This window comes from Diorhabda carinulata, chromosome 3, assembly GCF_026250575.1.
Source record: "Diorhabda carinulata isolate Delta chromosome 3, icDioCari1.1, whole genome shotgun sequence".
NCBI lineage: Eukaryota > Metazoa > Arthropoda > Insecta > Coleoptera > Chrysomelidae > Diorhabda > Diorhabda carinulata.
Genome location: NC_079462.1, coordinates 27,890,408 through 27,909,167, shown reverse-complemented (window position 1 = coordinate 27,909,167; position 18,760 = coordinate 27,890,408). Strand labels below are relative to the sequence as shown.

At 30.7% G+C, this 18,760-nt stretch overlaps 2 protein-coding genes across 5 annotated transcripts; both read left to right on the top strand.

Annotated features, from left to right (window-relative positions):
• Positions 1-1,932: 1,932 nt before the first annotated feature.
• On the top strand, positions 1,933-8,416 carry LOC130891877 (sulfhydryl oxidase 2-like). Its single transcript, XM_057796941.1, has 2 exons — positions 1,933-2,525; positions 4,333-8,416. Exons 1-2 carry the CDS (start codon positions 2,192-2,194, stop codon positions 5,937-5,939), a joined length of 1,941 nt encoding a protein of 646 aa, XP_057652924.1. The 5' UTR covers positions 1,933-2,191; the 3' UTR covers positions 5,940-8,416.
• Positions 8,417-11,318: 2,902 nt separating this feature from the next.
• Positions 11,319-16,848, top strand: LOC130891876 (peroxidasin homolog). 4 transcript variants are annotated; one of them, XM_057796940.1, is made up of 3 exons: positions 11,319-11,608; positions 13,242-14,101; positions 16,499-16,848. In XM_057796940.1, exons 1-3 carry the CDS (start codon positions 11,517-11,519, stop codon positions 16,519-16,521), a joined length of 975 nt encoding a protein of 324 aa, XP_057652923.1. In that variant the 5' UTR covers positions 11,319-11,516; the 3' UTR covers positions 16,522-16,848. The 4 variants fall into 4 exon arrangements, with proteins under 4 accessions (XP_057652923.1, XP_057652920.1, XP_057652921.1 ...); XM_057796937.1 differs by lacking the exon at positions 11,319-11,608 and adding an exon at positions 12,851-13,113; XM_057796938.1 differs by lacking the exons at positions 11,319-11,608; positions 16,499-16,848 and adding exons at positions 12,851-13,113; positions 14,166-14,470.
• The last annotated feature ends 1,912 nt before the right edge of the window (positions 16,849-18,760 follow it).

Sequence of the window (18,760 nt, the reverse complement as noted above, 5' to 3'; positions counted from 1 at the left end):
AATATATAGAATGACTCTTTTCAACATTTATCTTTGCTGGTCCAAAAGGAAAAGAGATTGTGCGTGCCACAATAAAAATTATCGAATAAGTTCAACACCAAAAAAAATTACATATTGTGTCTTCCTCTTATTAATGTTACAAAAAGTATAAAAGAAATTGCAAAAATTTTATAAGAGTTTACACGATTTTCTTATCTATTTGCAAATTTAATATCTAATTCTATTGAGTAATAAGTGAATTATTTGATGCAGGTGACTGTCTTGAGGCAGGTAACGGTTTTCTGTGAGTTTACATTAATATCTTTGGGCTATTGTCTGTTTAGTCATCTTCCTTGTAGTGGTGGGTTGAGCAGAGTGTTGATTTGTTTGCTGCTATTGTATGCAATTTGGATTGTAATGACTGGAAAATATCTGTATTTGAAGGCTTGCTACATCTTCAGATCTTGATTACATATGTCCGTACAGAGGACAAAACAAATTGGAACAATTTTATATGAATTTTCTCACTTATTTTCTCTGACACGATTCTCTTTCTCTATTTGCAAATTTAATATCTACTCCTATTGAGTATTATGTAAATAATATGATACAGTTGAATGTCTAGAGACAGGTTCCGTTGATTAACGGTTCTCTGCGGGTTTACCTAAGAGATCATCAATTTCATATGTCCATACAGGAATAAGTTTGTATATTAGAATTTTGTTTTCTATCGTCACCTGCGATTTTCTATTTATAGCCAATACATATTTTTAATTTTTATGCCTGCTTTCTTTTGGTCTTGATGTGTACGTTCCATGTTGACGAAATCACTGCTGTAACATCTGCAAACGTTCTTATGAGTGTCTTAGGAGTTGATGGTATATTCAACAGTAAAGTGTCTAGGTTTTAGGTATGATTTGTGTATAATACATAACACACTGTTTGAGTGTTAATCCTGTAACACAGTTGTGCCGGAAATTTGCCGAAGATCGATCAGACGTCCATGACTAAACTGGTCAAAGGCAATTCTGTCCCTAATGCAAGATTGGTTGATCAAGTTAACTAAGTGCTACGAGAAACACGGATGTTCACGCTTAGTTATCTTTCCACAGGAATTCCTGACATTTCACGGTATTCCCTGTATGAAATTGTGACCATTTTGTGAGGATACGGAAAGCTGTGTATCGGTAGGATCCAAAAATGTTGAACAAGAGCCATAAAATGAAGCTAATTGCGTCAGATCCAAAGTTTCATATACTTAATTAAAACGAGAGTAATAGTTTTTGAAATACTTTGTTACTACAGATGAGACTTAGATCCTATTCAACAATCTAAAGAGTAAAGAACAGTTAATGCAATGGATACACATGCACTTTCCCACCATACTAAACAATCAGAGCCTGCTAGGAGGAAAACAATAGGTCTGATGTTTTAAGACAAAAAGCGTGTCTTACGTGGCCACCGGAGAGTGATAAAAACAAATGAAATGAGCGATAGCAATGTGACAAAAAACTCAAAAATTCTAATAGGAAATCTTAGTCCATCCACCATACAGTCCTGATCTAACAATCAGTGAATATCGTCTATTTTGAGAAATTAAGGCGTGGTTAGGTAGACAACCCTTCTTTACCAATACAGAGCTCACTGGTGGCAAACTTCTTTGTGGAAGGTATAGAAAAGACGTCACTTAATTATATCTTATCGAAACAGCCCTCCTAAAATTTTCCTGTTTTTTTACGTAATTTAAGCAGGGTAGGTAATTGTATTGTAAATGTTTATACTAATAATAACTAAGAATAGGGAGTCCTTATGGGTCCTAATTGCTTGGTTACTCCCTTTGCAGCTCCTCAATTGTAGAATCCCCAGAGCGTGGACAGCTTTGAAGCAAAACTATTTCACTAGATCGATACCCAGGATTTTCCTCCTTGAGTTGGTAACTTAACAATAACAAGTATGTGTATCACAATTTTGATGTATATAAGTAATTCCATTTAGAACGTCAGTATAAGTTCAAGTACTTTCACTTAGCTTACTTTGTTTCTTCCTGATTGGTATTATTATCTGTGATTGCATCTGATCCTAACTGTTTCACAGTCACATGTTTCATTAGATGACGTTTCATAGCGAAATAATCTAACCTTACTTACACCAAACTGATAATTTTTATGTAGACATATGTTTCAGTGATGTGTTACTTTGTCTTCTATAAAATATGTCTCATATATGTATTATTAAAATAATTTACACAATTTTGATTCTCGTGGCGGTATCCAAATTGTCTGTCGGTGCCGGAATAAATCAAAATAAGCTCTTAAAGACAGTTCAGACTGTAAACAATGCACAACAGTATAAGAAATATTCCGAAAAAATAGGTTTATATTCATTAGATAATGATGTAGAAATTCTTACAGTTGATAATTTTAAAAATGAAGTTTATGGAAACGATAGAGCTTGGCTTATCGAATTTTACAATGCATGGTGTGGCTTTTGTCAACGTTTTGCACCTTCTTGGAAAGAGTTTGCAACAGATATTGCTGGATGGAAAGGTATCGTAAAACTATATTTCAAATAATCAATGCAAGAGTTTAAAATAAACATAATACTGATCTGATTTCACTAATTATTCGAAACTTTTGAGAATATAATTTTTTATTTTAGTTCATTAGTTATTATATGTTTAGTACACCCTCGAAATTTTATTTTAGGAGGCTTTAATTTAGTGAAAGAATAAATTTGCTAAAAATTTTGTAAACTTATCTGTATAAAAAAATCATTTGAAATGTATTAAAATACAGTATATACTTTATTCAGAATTGTCAACTCCAAGTTAAACATTTTAGAATAAATTGTACATAGTAAAAGGGTCTATAAATGTGACAAATTATAATAAATTGCCTACTATATAGATTTTTGAATGTTTTGTTATCTCTAGCATATAGTTACCTCACATTTATTAACTTTTAAATGCTGTGTAGAAAAAAATGAATACATTGTATCACTAACTGTTCTGCTTAAATGTATCAAAATCTTTTTTATGGTTGCTTAAATTTTTATAGTTATTTGGAGATTTTTCAAATCATTTTTTATTAGTAGTTAATGTATTTAATTTCTATGGAGACATATTGATATTTTTTATGAATTGCTGAATACAAAACTATCAGTAGGGTTGATTGGCATTTATATATTGAAATAATTGTAGAATTGTCATGGTATTTGGCTGGTTAAATATTAACCATTGACCAATTTACAAGACGAACTTCATTGTACCAGTCACATGACTACTGAAAATTAAAGCAAATATCACTGTATGGAAATTTATTTTCAATTAAATTTCTAATAAAGAACCATAGCTAGGTGGACAATAACCATGAGACAAATACCTAATATATCTATTATCACTCCAACTTTGTAGATAACCATATTTTTGTCACTGATTGCAATAGAAATTGGAATGTAATTTGAAATATGTGAATTAATATAGAATAAATGTTACTAAAGTGGTTGAATAAATTTCTGTAAGTAATGAATATCTACAAAAATGTGAGAGAGTATTTTGAATCTTGCTTGCTACAAAATTTTCTGTAATTTATCAATATTCCCACACACATGAGTTATATAATTTATTCAGGCCCATTACAAAAAAGTTATATTGTTGAATCCATCTCAATTTATTCATAAAAATTAATAACAATTAGTAACAACTTGCTTCATTATAACTAGAAACAGTTGTGAGAAAATTGAATGAAATAGAAATCAATGATCGAGTTTCAGTCTAACATAATAAACAATATTACCAATAGTAATTCACAGATAATGGAACACACAAATTAAAATAATGAAAACCACAGAAAAAGTATATAAAAAACATGTCCACTTGAAATTATCAGTTGGTAAATCTATTGACCAACTCAATACACTAAAGAAAGAATCAATTAATATTTGAAACATTAACAAAAAGAGAAAGAAATAATAATACATTAATTTTTAAAAAAGTATTCTTTTTTTAATGGATACATTTCTTACAATTTCAATTGTCAACTACATAATATAAGAATTTATTTGAAAAATTAGAATGTTATATTTATTTCAACATCTCATATTTCAAGAAAATAATTTTCATTTCAGAATAAAACCAAAATAATTAATAAGCTTTGAAAGTAGTAGAAAAATGTAATGAAATGTGAAACAAAAAAACAAATTCTTATGATTTACTGAATATTCCAAAATATTAGCAAATTGTCAGCCTACAGGCTCTATTTTTAATTTCATTTTATGAGTAATTATTGTAATTATTGTTGAAATTAGTTATTTAGAAGTATATAATATAATAAACTAGACCATTTTTTGCTTTAGGTTTAGTGGGAGTCGGAGCCATTGACTGTGCCAATGAACAAAATACTGGGATTTGTAGAGAATTTGAAATTATGGGTTATCCAACTCTTAAGTATTTTCATGAAAAATATACAGAAGGTCCTAAAAATTTGGGAGAAAAGGTTAGTTCCCAAGGACAAGCTAATGAACACAGACAGAACCTTTTAAATGTAATAATTGCAGAACAAAAATCTGGAAGAGGTAAAATGTATCCAAACTTACTTCCATTTGTTGGGAAAGATATAGATGAATTATTTAGTAACGAATTTGATCAAACATTCCTAATTGTACAAGAGTATAGTGATTATTTAGGACAAGAAGTGATAATGGACTTAAATAAAATTAAGAAGGCCAATGTAAGGTATGCTTTTTATAATAATACAGAATTGACGAATAAAATAGCTGTGAAGAAAGTACCTGCCTTAGTTGTAATAAACAAAGATAAAACTTTCAAGTTTTTACAAGTTAAAGCAAAAAGAGAATTATATAAACTTGCAATTCAAAAATATCTAGGCTCAATTCAAATAGTATCATCAAGTAAAGAGCGGTATTTGGGCAAAGGAGAAGATAAGAATGTACCTGATGTGATCGATTTCTTAGAGGAGAGAGAAAAAAACAAATTAAAACAAAAAATTAAAAGAATGGGCGATGTAGTCTTCCAAATGGATCTAGAAACTGCACTTAGATACTCTCTTAAACATGAAGTAGCTAGTGTTAAAGAAATTACTAAAGAACAATTACAAGCTCTTAAAAACTACTTACATGTAATAGCAAAATATTTCCCATTTGGTAGAAACGGACAACTTTTTCTAAAAGATCTGAAAGAATTTGTTTGGTTCAAAACAGTAGTTAAGGGAGAGGATATAGGAAATTTTGTAAAACACGCTGAAAAAGAAAATCAATTGGTATTTTCTTCTCCACAACATTGGTTAGCTTGTAAAGGTAGTTCACCAAATTATAGAGGGTATCCTTGTGGATTATGGAAACTATTCCATTATTTAGTGGTGAATGCAGCAATCAATGAGGAAATTCAAGATTCAAATCCTGGAATTGTTTTGGAAGCAATGCATGGTTACATTAAGCATTTTTTCGGTTGTTCAGAGTGTAGTCAACATTTTCAAAATATGGCCAAAAGAAGAGAGATTTTCAATATTACTTCCTGGGACGATTCTATACTTTGGCTGTGGAGCGCCCATAATGAAGTTAACAAACGGTTATCAGGAGACGAAACAGAAGATCCTGAATATCCCAAATACCAATTTCCATCAAAAGAACGATGTCCAAGATGTTACCATGAAGACAATTCTTGGAATATAGTTGAAGTACTTCATTACATTAAACATGTTTATTCAAATATAAATGTTAGGTACATTGGATCAGATACAAAGGTTTTGCATTTAATACTAGATAATAGATCCAATACTGAAAGTGATGCTGGTATCTTTAAAACTATTGACACAGCTTTGTGTTTGATACTATATCTAGCATCTTTCATGTTGCTCCTAGTACTAATTTATGTCTTTCTTAGGCGGAGTTATAGAAATCACAGAAAAAAATTATATCAACATGCTTTATTAGGAAAAGTTTGAATTAGAGAATTATAATTTGAAATTAGAATGAGATTAAATTGTACATTTTTGAAATAAATTATAACAGACACTTGCATAATCATCACCATAAAGTTTTTTCGCATTATGTTAATCTTATCAAACTTTTTACTAGAAATAAAATTTAATAGTTGATGATGATGATGATGATATTCCTTATCAAAACGTTTTTTTATTGATATATTTGCATATTTATAATCTTTATCAAGAGCAAGTAGTAACTAAATGTTTTGAATACTCATAAAGTGAGAAAAAAACTTGACATAATTGATTACGAATTAAAAACTGGGGTTAAAAATTCTAAGTGTGTTGATATAAAAGTAAATAATATGTGCTATACATATTCCCTTTGTCAATATTTTCAGTCATTTGATTCATTTTCACACTAAGTATTTCAAATAATTTTTTTCTTCATTTATGTCTCTTGTAAAATTTAGCAGTTTTAGAAGAGCGATATAATGTCTACATTACTTGAAGTATTTTAATGTATTTCAAGATATTATGGACATGAAAATAAATTAGACAATGAAAATAAATTAGAACGTTTCATCATGTACCATCTGATTACTTATGTAATGTTTTTTATATTTATTTACAAACTTTCTTTTTGTGGTGTGAATTAATAAACACTGTTTCTTGATTTATATACATACTACACTTAATTTATAATAATTCACTTATAACTATAACATTCTTAATTCCTTCTATTCACTAAGACTATTTATTATAGACTAACTAAATTGCGCTACATTATCTCCTTATATATGTATACCAGAAGAATTCTCTAGATCTAGAAAAATAAAGAAACAAAACAAATAAATAAATAGACCTGTTTACAAATTATTCAAAAGAAATATTGTATATAAACTGCTTGCTATAATAAAAAGATATATAAAAACAAACTTCCGCCGAAATTTAGAATTTCAAGTATTTTGATCGTACATCACAGGTGGCCGCTTTCGTCGAATTTAAGAAATCAACTAAATCCAGACAGGGCCGGCTCCAGTTAGTAACACTTATGAAAAATTATTTTGTGTAGTTCCTTATCAATTGGCGTGATGTCAAGTTTTTATTTTTTTACGTTTATTTATGGTATAAAGGATTATTATAATATTAATGAAATGCTTAGTTGTTTAAGGGGTTATTCTTGTCTAGAGGTATAAATTTTAGGCATTTTTGAAAATAACGTAAAAAAATGAAAAAAATTTTTACTATCCATTTTTTTATAAGATATTTATTGACTTTTTAAGAATATAAAAATTGTAAAAAAAATTAGAATTTCCATAAATTTCAGGCCGATAAAGTGGGAGCTACAAAAAAACTGTGTACCCTATTCGATTCCAACCCTTGTAGTGATCTGGAACAAAAAATTTGAAAAATTCTTAATCTGTAAAGATGTCGCTATCGCATTCACAAAATCGCGTCGACATGAATCAGTTTTTTTGCTCCTTTTTTTGACCTTTTCGAATGTTTTAAAATATTCCAAATTGCAATTTTTTAAAATCCAAGGCAGACGTGATGATATATAAAAAAGATTTCTACCGAATTTCAAGGGAATTGGTCGGGAAGAACTTGAGTTATCATGTCAATCACTTTGAAAAAAGTAATTTCGAGAAAAAAGCGTTTAAATTTTGAGAAACAATTCTAGCAGAATAACTCGTTCCACTGGGTTAACTTAGACGCTACGTCACAAAATCTACTATATCTCGGGAAATAATACGAATTAAAAAAAATCTGTTCAAGAACATATTCTTGAGGGACTAAGCTTTGAAAATATGCAAAAAAATCGATTTCTTCAAATTTCTTAACCCCCTTAGGTGATTAATACTTTATACATCTAATAGCTTATCATTTATCCTATTGGGCGATACTTAAAAGAAAGAAGGTAATGTTGAAAGATATACTATCACCGATTTTTTTGTGAATAAAAGAGAAATATTTTACCATGAATTGTTTTGTGATATGTTTAAGAGATTAGGGTGCGTTTTTGATGAAAACTCCCGCCACTTTCGAAAGTTATCATCATATTTCAACTAATATACACCAAACATTGACCATATAACGAAACCTTCCTTATGAATTACAGTATCTAGTGGTAATAACCACGTGAAAATACTTTCTTCAGTTTTAAAGTTAATCACAAATAAATAGACTTTGTTTTTTAATATATAGTGAAGATAATTTTAACTTCTTGTCTTTCCATGCTCTGCATTTACTTTGCTCTTTTTTATCATTATTTATTGTAATTATGAATTCCTTTTTCATAAAAATATAATCAGATCTATCTTGATTTATACATTCGAAAATAGAGAAGTACATTGTAACTATTAGATTATATTCCTCCTAAAATTCCTCATTATTGTGATGTCATAATTATAAGAATTGACGCTGACTGAATTTATATTATTTATTAAGAATCATCCGTTGTAATTGTCATTTTAATATATTACTGTTTAATATATTGGAGTATTATTTACTTTTAGCCTAAAAGTAACACCCTCTAGACGTGAGTAACGGGTCATATTGAAATTTGAAAAAGATTCTAGGACGAAACTATGTTGCATTAAATAAAACGAGTAGTGCGTTGGGTATCTAGATATCTTGTCTATGCTCGTCCCAAAACACGTTTCCGTCACTATTATAATATTTTTGCAGTGTAGCGGTTTGAAACGAACGTGTTTTTTACTCGTGCCGAAAACCTTGTGTGACGAAAAACAGATCAATTTCAAATTTCTCGTTAAATTGGAAAAAACTCCGACTGAGTGCTATAAATATTTGCAAGAGGCCTATGGGGATAATTATCTATCTCGTGCGCGCGTTTTTGAGAGGTGTAAGCGCCTTAGTGCGGGCCGAGAGTATACTGACGATGACCAACGCCCATGTTGCCCTGTGACTGTTTTAACTCCGGTAACAGTGACCAAAATCAACCAAATTTTGCGCGCAGATCGTCGAATGAGCATCCGGATGTTTACCGAGGCTGTAAACGCCGGTAAGGTAAAATTTCGCACATGACAAAAGTCTGTGCGAAATTGGTACCGTAAAAACTGACTCCTGACCGTCAACGGTAGAGTATTGGAGTGTAGAATAATTTTTATATTAAAACCATTTTTCGTAACCAGTCTCGTTATTTAATAGCCAGACCTCGTAGTTCGAGCTGTCATTGTCATTGATTTAAAAGAAAATTTAATAAAATTTGACTTTGTTAGCATCGTCGAGTTCTTTTACTAAGTTATCAAATCCAATGTTTTCAGCAATTTCATTTTCGATTGACAAAGTTGCTGGAAAATAGAAGAATGTCGAAATTTAATATGCATCCAGTTCAACTTTGAATAACTTTTGAAGGATTGAATATATCAATAAATTGTTAGGAAGTTTTTTTGTAGAGCGTTAAATTTTTAACAAGAATACATCTGGACAATTCCAAAATCTCGTGCCCATTCTATGTTACAGATTTCAAATTCCAAAAGAACGTTGTTCATTGAAATGAGAAATGCAAATTTGGAGTTCGGTACTTCTTAAAATTAATTTCACGAGCTCTAATTTGCACAGTGTTTTTCCAATAACATTTTCGGTATAATAATGAAAACAATAATTCATCGATTTTTTTAAATAGCTCTCTTTTCGAAAGTTTTTGTTAAAAAGAAATAGTTACTTCTTCTACCTTATTTCTAGTGTTTTTTTTTGCTATTAATCTGTAGCTGATACCAGAAAAAATTTAGTGAGTATACCTACAACAACTTCAGTGTGCCCTGTAATCCATTGGAGGGAAACTTTATTCTTCTTATCCATCTCATTTAGCTTGGTCAGATATTACTAAACCAGTTTGTATTCTATGATATATTAGCTTAGAGCTTTAATGGTTCTTTGGCTTTCGGACAAGATGGTGTTCTGTTTGCGATAATTCTTCTCTGGGTTGAATTGGGCACATTAAATTGTATTTCTGCTTGAAAAATACTTGGTGTATTGTTCAGGTTTTCAAAGTGTTTGGTTCTGGGTCCGTACACTCGTATTCCAGTGCTGTCTATTGTTTTAGATTCGTCCGTATACCATTTAATGGCATTTCTGTTCATTTCTTGTATGATGTTATTATCCCACTTACTTCTACAGCATAGTTTTGATATAAATCTTTGTCCAAGCTAAATTTTTTTGGTATTTCATCTTTAGACATAATATCCCAAATTTTATTATTATATTTGAAAAATTTAACTTTTGTTTTTCTTTATCTGAAAAATTTAGTTGTAATTTATTCCGCCTCGCCTTTCCAATACTAGGTGAAGAGATGGAAGATTTGGAATTACTTCTAGAGCAACTGTTGGGCATGATCCCATGTCACCGGTAGCACATATGCCAGCCAAACTCTTGGTGTTCAGACCAGTTCTGCCTCATACGTAATGATTAGTCTTACAATTGTCGTGTACATCAAAAGTAAGATCTAAGGAGTTTACTATCTAGTGTGAGATCCAGTTAATCCTCTCTGTTTTCTACTCAATGGTTTTCCCTTCTAAGCTTGATGGACGTGAGATTGAGTTTTTTCTTTCTAGTGAAGGTAATTAGGTAGATCTATCGTAAACTCCATTGTATATACAAAAAGTTGGAACCTGTGCATCCATTTGATAACTTGTTGATACGATTTCTTTTCCAAAGTTAACATTAAGTAGTGAGATTATTCATTAAAATGAAGAGAGAATAATAAATAGTTTTGGATGAAGTTTATCGGAATTTTTGAAAATCAAACTTATTAAAAAATGCAAAAAAAAACAAAATATTGATTTTATATGTGCGTCTCACACCTCAATAGAAGAAGAAAGGTCAGCTAATAATAAAAAAAGGAAGACTTTATCACACAATGATTTGAAAGCGTAATAAGAGAGCCAACTCCAAAAAAGCATAAAGAGAAAACAGATAATTAGAAGAAGTCAATATAAATTATCACGTGTGGAATTCTAGAAACATGTAAAAGTGAACAAGTGGTCCTTTTTCGCATTTGATTCTGGCATAAGCGTATCAAAGATGACTACTTATAAGCAAGAAAGAAAAAAATCAGTGTGAGAAATGTTTTGTGGTGAGCTAACCGTGAAACACTTATGGTGCATTCTTCAATCACTCATAACGAACAGGTTCACCACTACGATCTTTTTGTCCTAAGCGTTATAATTGTAAACCTAAGTGTAATAGATTTTGAAACGTTTTCCGCGTTGAGGAAATAATAACAAATGACAAAATAGAAAAAATTTGAATTCAATGTACCAAAAATCTCAGTGTCTCAGTAGTTGAATATTTCGTTACTGTTTATAAAAAAATGCGATGAGAAGAGAAGATTAATTTCGAGTTTATTCTAAAGGACCATAATTACGGGTCACTGTTTGTCAAATAAATGTCATCATTATATTAGGTGCAGTCGAACATGATTCAGTCATATAAAAATACATGACACAATCGTCTTTCTTAACGGCGTCGCGCCGATTGAGAGTAAATATAGATAAGAATAATAGGAAACCATTCAATATGGATTTTTTAAACCATATAAATATTTAGTTTTCATGTATGTGAAGGTAACGTATGCCTTTCGCCCCATTTATCATAATTCAGTTAAAACCTGTGTTGACCATGTGGATTTGGAGAAATCTCATTTTGAATACTATGTTCTTTTGGTGAGTAGACATTCAAGTAATGTTTTACGAATTGATTCAAGTTTAACAAACATCTTTTTGTATTCATTTGAATGGAAAGTGATTTCTTCGTTTGAAATAGCAATAATTCACATATTTCTCTCACATTTGTAAACATTGCAAAGTTTATAGATTAAAAAAGAGCAATTGAATCTGCGACTGAAATTTTTATCAAGTGAGACCACTGGACGTAATATTTTACTTTTTTCAACCAATATTTGAAAATAGTAGAATGCGTATTAATATATTGAGAAAGTAAAACCATCAAGTTTTTTGATTTATACATTTCTGCGATTGATGGAAATATCTGAAGAATGTCAACAACAAACTTGAAAAGGTTGCCAGTAACACTTCATTTAAATCGCCAAATACAAATTAAATAGAGGAAAAGTCTAAATTCAATAAATATTAATCCCGAATCAGATAAAGGTGTACTTATACTAGAAAAAACGTTACAAATTACTAGATTACAAATTTTTGAATTATTCGATTTGTTGACTATTTTCTGGAAATAGATACATCATCAGGATAGACGATTCGAATGATCAGGCCTTTTTCCAGATTTTACATTACTTATTAGAATTATTTGGGACCAATACTATGTGAATTACCAGAGCTTTGAATGATGTTATATTCTAGTAGGTGAATCTTAACATACTGATTTTGTAAATTGGAGAAAATTTGTTTTGACTCGCGCTATTTTCATGAGAAATTCTCCAGTAGGTTGTTATAATTTTGTTGTGTTCTATAGATATTTAAGCTTAAGCCAGATTTTTACAGTTAGGTGAGAAGCGCGTTATGTTTTCTTTATTTCTATTGCAGTTTCTGCATCTACCTGTCAATTTCTAGGGGACATATTTTTGGTTTTTATTACATAAAAATGTTTACCAATCATGAACCTTTCTGTTACTGAAAAAAAACGTTTAAGGTTTAATCCTTTCAAAGGATTTAGTTTTATCCATTACGAGTATATTTGGATTCTCATCTTTTTGGAATGGTTTCATTAATCAATTGGACTTGTTTGCAATCACTACTAATGGTTGGATTGCTCTGCATAGTCCTAAGGTTGTTATATTGCCTGTTATCCTAAGCTGGATCGTAATATTTAGTAGGTTTGTTTGTTTCAGCTTCAGATATCACAGGTACTTTTGCTAGTTGGTACATTGTGCTGTTGTCGTTAGATGGGAATGTTAATTTCTGTAATAAATTTGAAAACACTTGATATTTCCGAAACACTTGAAGACAAATAGGACATTGTACATGAAACATGTCTAGAATTTTCTGAAAAATCCAATAAATAAATGATAAACAGATTGCATTTGAAATAAGAAAGTTGGTGTTGGCCACTCTCATATGACACCCTGCATAATACGCCTTAATTTATTTATTACCGTATTTGGAGTAACAAAAATTTCATTTTACGTTTATGGTTTTCTTTTGTTAACGTATGGTACAATTCTGACTGTTGAAATTAAAGTGATAAATTGGTAATGAAATCTGCATTAAAAAATACGCATTAATATTTTATTTGTTCTGTATAAAACAGTTTTTAATAATTGAAAAAACTCCTTTGAAAATTGTAACTTAAAGACTTAAAGTCTATTACGTTTTGTAGGTGGACCGATGCGTTATTATGTAGTTTTAAAAATGGAAAAATTACTTGCTCCAAACCCTTAGAAGATGATCTTTACTCCAACATAACAGTAGTGGTTGATTCAGACGAAGTATTGGATCTAAGCATTACAGATACAAATATTTCCTTCATTGACAAGTACATGTTCAACAAATATAGAAAGATGCATACACTTTCATTAGACAGCATATACCTCAAAAAAATCAACGTTAATACCTTCAAAGATTTGAAAAATCTTAGAAATTTGTACCTTTCAAATAATCGCCTCGAAAGTTTCAATTTTAATGATACTTTTTCCAACAATAACGTGTTATATAAGCTAGACTTATCTAATAATAATTTAGCAGTTTTAGATGGTTTTGATAATGACATATTTAAGAGTTTGACTCTACTAAATATATCCAACAACAACTTAGAATATCTACCTTCAGGAATTTTAACAAGATTAACAGAAAACAATAAGTTTTATTTATTAATAGACAATAATCCTTGGAATTGCTCTCGTTCGGAATGGTCTCAAGTTCTTGATACAAATATGATCAACGCCTTTTGCGCCGATTTGGATAATATTTATGATACAGTTGAAGATAATATAACTGTAATAGCCACACCTCTGGTCCAAAATTTAGATGTAATCACAGAAAATACTGTGACTACACCTGTAAAACAAACAAAATCATCCAGTAGCTTATGTGCTTACGAAACAAAATGCTTCTCTTATTGTATTTTTTGGTTCCTCGGAGGAATATGGGTGGGAATCATTCTAGGAAACATATGTAAGCTTAAAGCTCTTATATGTCCAGCCGCGCAAAATACTAGTCAAGAAATGGATACTCAATATAGTGAGTATGTTTTGAAGTATGAATTTAATATTATTTGCGTTCTATCAACATTATTTTTTTTTAGCCAAGTTTGATGTTATGTGATAACTGAGAAATTATTATACTATATTTTAACGTCTATGTCATTTATTAAAATAATAATCCATTACATCACATTTTTTAATTATTCAATAAATAAAAACTAAACAATTAATAACTTACTTGATACTATCATTATTCGGAAATATGATTACAATTTTAACTGAATTTCTGTCTAGAAACTAGAAAATTTCATTAGTTGAATCTTCCTGTTTAATTTCTATTAAAAAGATACGAACTCAATTTGAATTTGATACATTTTAACTTCACCAACTATAAAATTAAATAATCGCACCCGAGATCTACAGATTTGGAACGTTACCCATTTGAAATGAGAATCTTTTGATAATTTTAGTAGATACTAAAAATAACGTTGTATTATGAAAATGATAACGTGATATTAGGTTTAGTGAGATAACGTTGGGCTAGGTCAGGTTCATTCCACATTCTTACATTTCTAAAGGCAGTTTCACATGGTGCAAGGCCACGTGCAAGAAATTGCATACAAGTTCAAAATATTACCAAGATGAATAATGCACGTTGCTTGAAATTATGCAAGTCTATTGCCATTGCATCATGACTGCAACGAACAAAAATTTAATTGATAATAGTAAACAATTTCCTAACCTCAAATTTTATTTAATATTTTTTGACCAGCTTAAAAATGAAAATAACGAAGTTAAATAAAGTAAATAGAAAAAATTGGCCAGAGGATCACTGGCCATAATTATATCTGATGCTGCCTTGCTGTTGGAGTTTGATGGATAGGTTGGATGATAATCCAAAAGTAACTAAATTTCTCCCTAGACCTTATTGCAACTTACACGAAATAATGATGACACTCAATCGGTAATATTACGAGTGCAAGATCTTGCATGAAATAATTATCTGAATTTAATCTGCGCATGCTTTTTAAAGCCACTAAAGTAACTTAAACAAATTCCTAACGTCACATTTTATTTAATATTTTGTGACCGGTTTAAAAATGAAAACAACAAAGCTAAGTGAAATATCTACTATTGCCTTGTTTTTGGAGCCTGATGGACAAGTGGGTGTTACGTGAAAAGTAACTAGATTTCTCCCTAGAACTTACTGCAACTTACACGCAATAATAATGGTATAAAATCCTTAATCAACTAAATTTAATCTGCACATGCTTGTGATCAAGAAATATTACATCTTGTATTGCATTGCACATTGTATTGCATCATGTCAGCGGTTTTTATCGAGAAATATTGCGCCCTGCATTACATTGCACGTTGTATTGCATCATGTCATCGGTTTACTATGTTAATATTTATTTAGTACGTGGTACGAATACAGTATCTTCAAAGTTTAGAATTATTATTACAAAGAGTTATATTTATTTATTTGAAAGTCAACATTAATTACATTTCAATATTTTTTCCTTAGAGTACTATTCCTCAAATGACAGCTAATGTATTATGAGCTAATTTTCTACAATAGTTGATTTTAAACGAACAGGTTTAAGATATTTTTTAATAAAAAAAATTACGTGAATGCATTTAGTATTGTTATTTAAATGGAAATACGAAAATTTCATAAAAATTACAGCCGTACAAGCAGCGAAGATGCTCAAGGTCAAGGGTGACCAAAAAAGGAGGTTACAAGTAAACATCGTCATGGAAATTTGTAAAGTGAAAATAAGAGTTAGATATATTACATCATTTTGAATGACTAATACAGCACGAAAAACCTCTTTCTAAAGGGTTACCGCATTTCCTCACTATACGAGAAAAAATGCAGCAATCCGTTCATGACTTCTATTGTGGAATGTGTATGGATCAGATTGTTCATCGACTATTTGCAAAAGGGAAAAACAATCATCAGTGATTATTGCTACAAATTATTGAACTGAAGAAATTATTTGCTTGTTGTGTAGACAAAAATTCTCTCTCACCGTGTCTTAATTGAAAAACACCATAGTCTCAAAAAATTGTTTCCGCATCTACTAAATTTCAGCGACAAATTGCTGTTTCAAAACTAGGAGAAAATACTAAATGGAAAGGAATACCAATTAAATAATGAGGTGGAACAAAAATCATTATATGAAATTGACATGTAACGGTTGAGGAAGCTCTAAAAGATAGAACACTATACACTAATAGAACAAAACAGGTTCTTTGTTCACTAGACTGGGGACTAACCATCGAATTCTTTACTCATAATAATTTTTTACAGATAAATTTGAAATACAGACATGATACTGAATCTACTGAGTTACATCAATCGAATGTCATATTTATTCAAATATCTATGAATAAACTCAACATGCTAATTTTTCCATTTATTTTGTAGTATTCCCTCAACCGGGAAAATAGGAGGGAGGAGTAACATGTTTCGAAAGTGCTTGACTGAAATCATATACCAAACAACATTTTTCCGTTGATATGGGACACGTACATTTGCAGAGGGTTTACTGTTTAATCGATTTGTCATAAAATAGGAATTCATGTAAAAGATGGTTTTTTAACAGGTTAGTTGCAAGTGTTACTCATCAACCCCCTTTTAGTTTCTATGCCCTGCATGTCGAGCGCATCCTCCTGTGAAATGCGTCAATATGTATATAACAGAGTGGAATAATTAGTTCTTTGTAATACCTTTACAAATGTTTATTATTAAGAATAAATGGAAATAATAAAAATAAATTTGTTATTAATTTTCAAATATGTTTAATATACACCTGAATGAAAAAATCGTTTTAATATCAGTGTAATACCGTATTATCAATATTTTGGGTGCGATTCATCAAGACTTTAGCTTCTACAACGACCACTTCAGTTAACTCTGAAATAGCCCAATGATTGTTTTTAAAGTTTATGAGGTTGTGACAAAATTTAGTCGTGTGCAGGTATAAAAATTAGTTGAGTTCCAACTAATTTGTGCTGTTTGTATATTTTATATTATGTTATAATCATAATGGCGGAAGGTTATGTCGGTTACCGCCACAAGTGATAGAGGTTCTTTAAATTAAAACATAATAAAACTGAAATTTACATATATCATTCTTTGTTCTATTATATTTTTAAAGGCGTAGGTTTTTTTCTGTTTAAAACAATTCATTAAACTGAACAATATTTTAAAGCCCGATAATACGAGAACGGCTTGACGAAGAGTACTTGTAAAAAATATTTTCCACAGATTATTACCACTAGATCGATGCATCGATTTTCTGAAATGGATCTCAACTAAACCATTTTTGCGGAAGAAGTGATAAATCTTATCGCCGTTTGGCTAATTTTTATGCAACAATAACGTATAAATGAGCAGGCGCAGTGTCGTGATTCTTCAACAAATGTTGCCGTTTTTTATTAACTTCGGTATCAAAACGTAACTGCAAATCAATATAACATTGGACAGCTTTCCATTTTTCTAAATAATTAACAAGGATTACACGTTTGGAATCTCAAAAAACTATGCCCATGACCTTATTCGCCGAAAAAATTGTTTCTGCTCTCTTGGGAGTACGTTCCTCGAATGAAAATCATTGTTTTTATTCTATTTCAATTTCTGAGGTACAAGGTGTCCGTCGGGAATATATACTACTTTGTTTTGCCGCCATTTTGGTAAACGTTAATGTTGACAGTTCATATTTGACAGTCGTGAAGTAGAGACGTCGCAAATTTATTATAGAAAAATATTCGGTAAACCAACGTGTTTTAATCGTTAAAAGATTTTATCAAAATCAATCATCGATTACTGTGACGATGAGAAAGTTACGTGAAATTTTTGGGACAAACAACGTGCCAACAAGACGCACTATTTATCGGGTAGTGAATGATTTCGAAGAAAGAGGGACTGTAGCTGATAGGCCCAAGCATAGACCACAACGTACTGCAAGATCGACTGAAAACATTACTGCTGCTCAAGAAAGGGTTCAAAACAATCCATTAACCTCAATTCGACGGCGTGCTCAGGAGCTTGGTCTTCAAAGAACAGCTTTGGCTACAATTTTGCACAAGGATTTGCATTTGTTTCCATTTAAGATTCAGTTGACAAAAGAGCTTTTTCCAGTAGACTATTTACGCCGCCGTACATATGCCAATAGGATGTTGCAGCTTGCCCATGACAACCCCCATTTTCATTAAACTAATAATAATGAGTGACGAGGCACATTTTCATTTGAATGGATATGTGAATAAACAGAATAGTCGGTTCTGGGCAATGGAAAACCCTCAAATTATTCATCAGTCACCTATGCATCCATTCAAAGTGACAGTCTGGTGTGCAATTTGGTCAGGAGGAATCATTGGACCTTACTTCTTTGAAACTGAAAACGGCGTAACGGTAATTAGAGAGCGATATCGTTAGATGATTTAAAACTTTTTAACGCCACGACTGCATGCTTTGGGCTTGATTAACATGTGTTACTGCGAGTCCTCTTTCCACATCAAGTTATTTCAAGATATGATGATGTTGATGGCCTCCACAGTCGCCTGATTTGACTGCTCCGAACTTCTTTTTGTGGGAATATCTGAAAACCAAGGTTTATGCAAACAAACCGAAAACGCTGGAGCAACAAAATATTAGTGATGAAATTAATGAAATACCGCGTGAAAT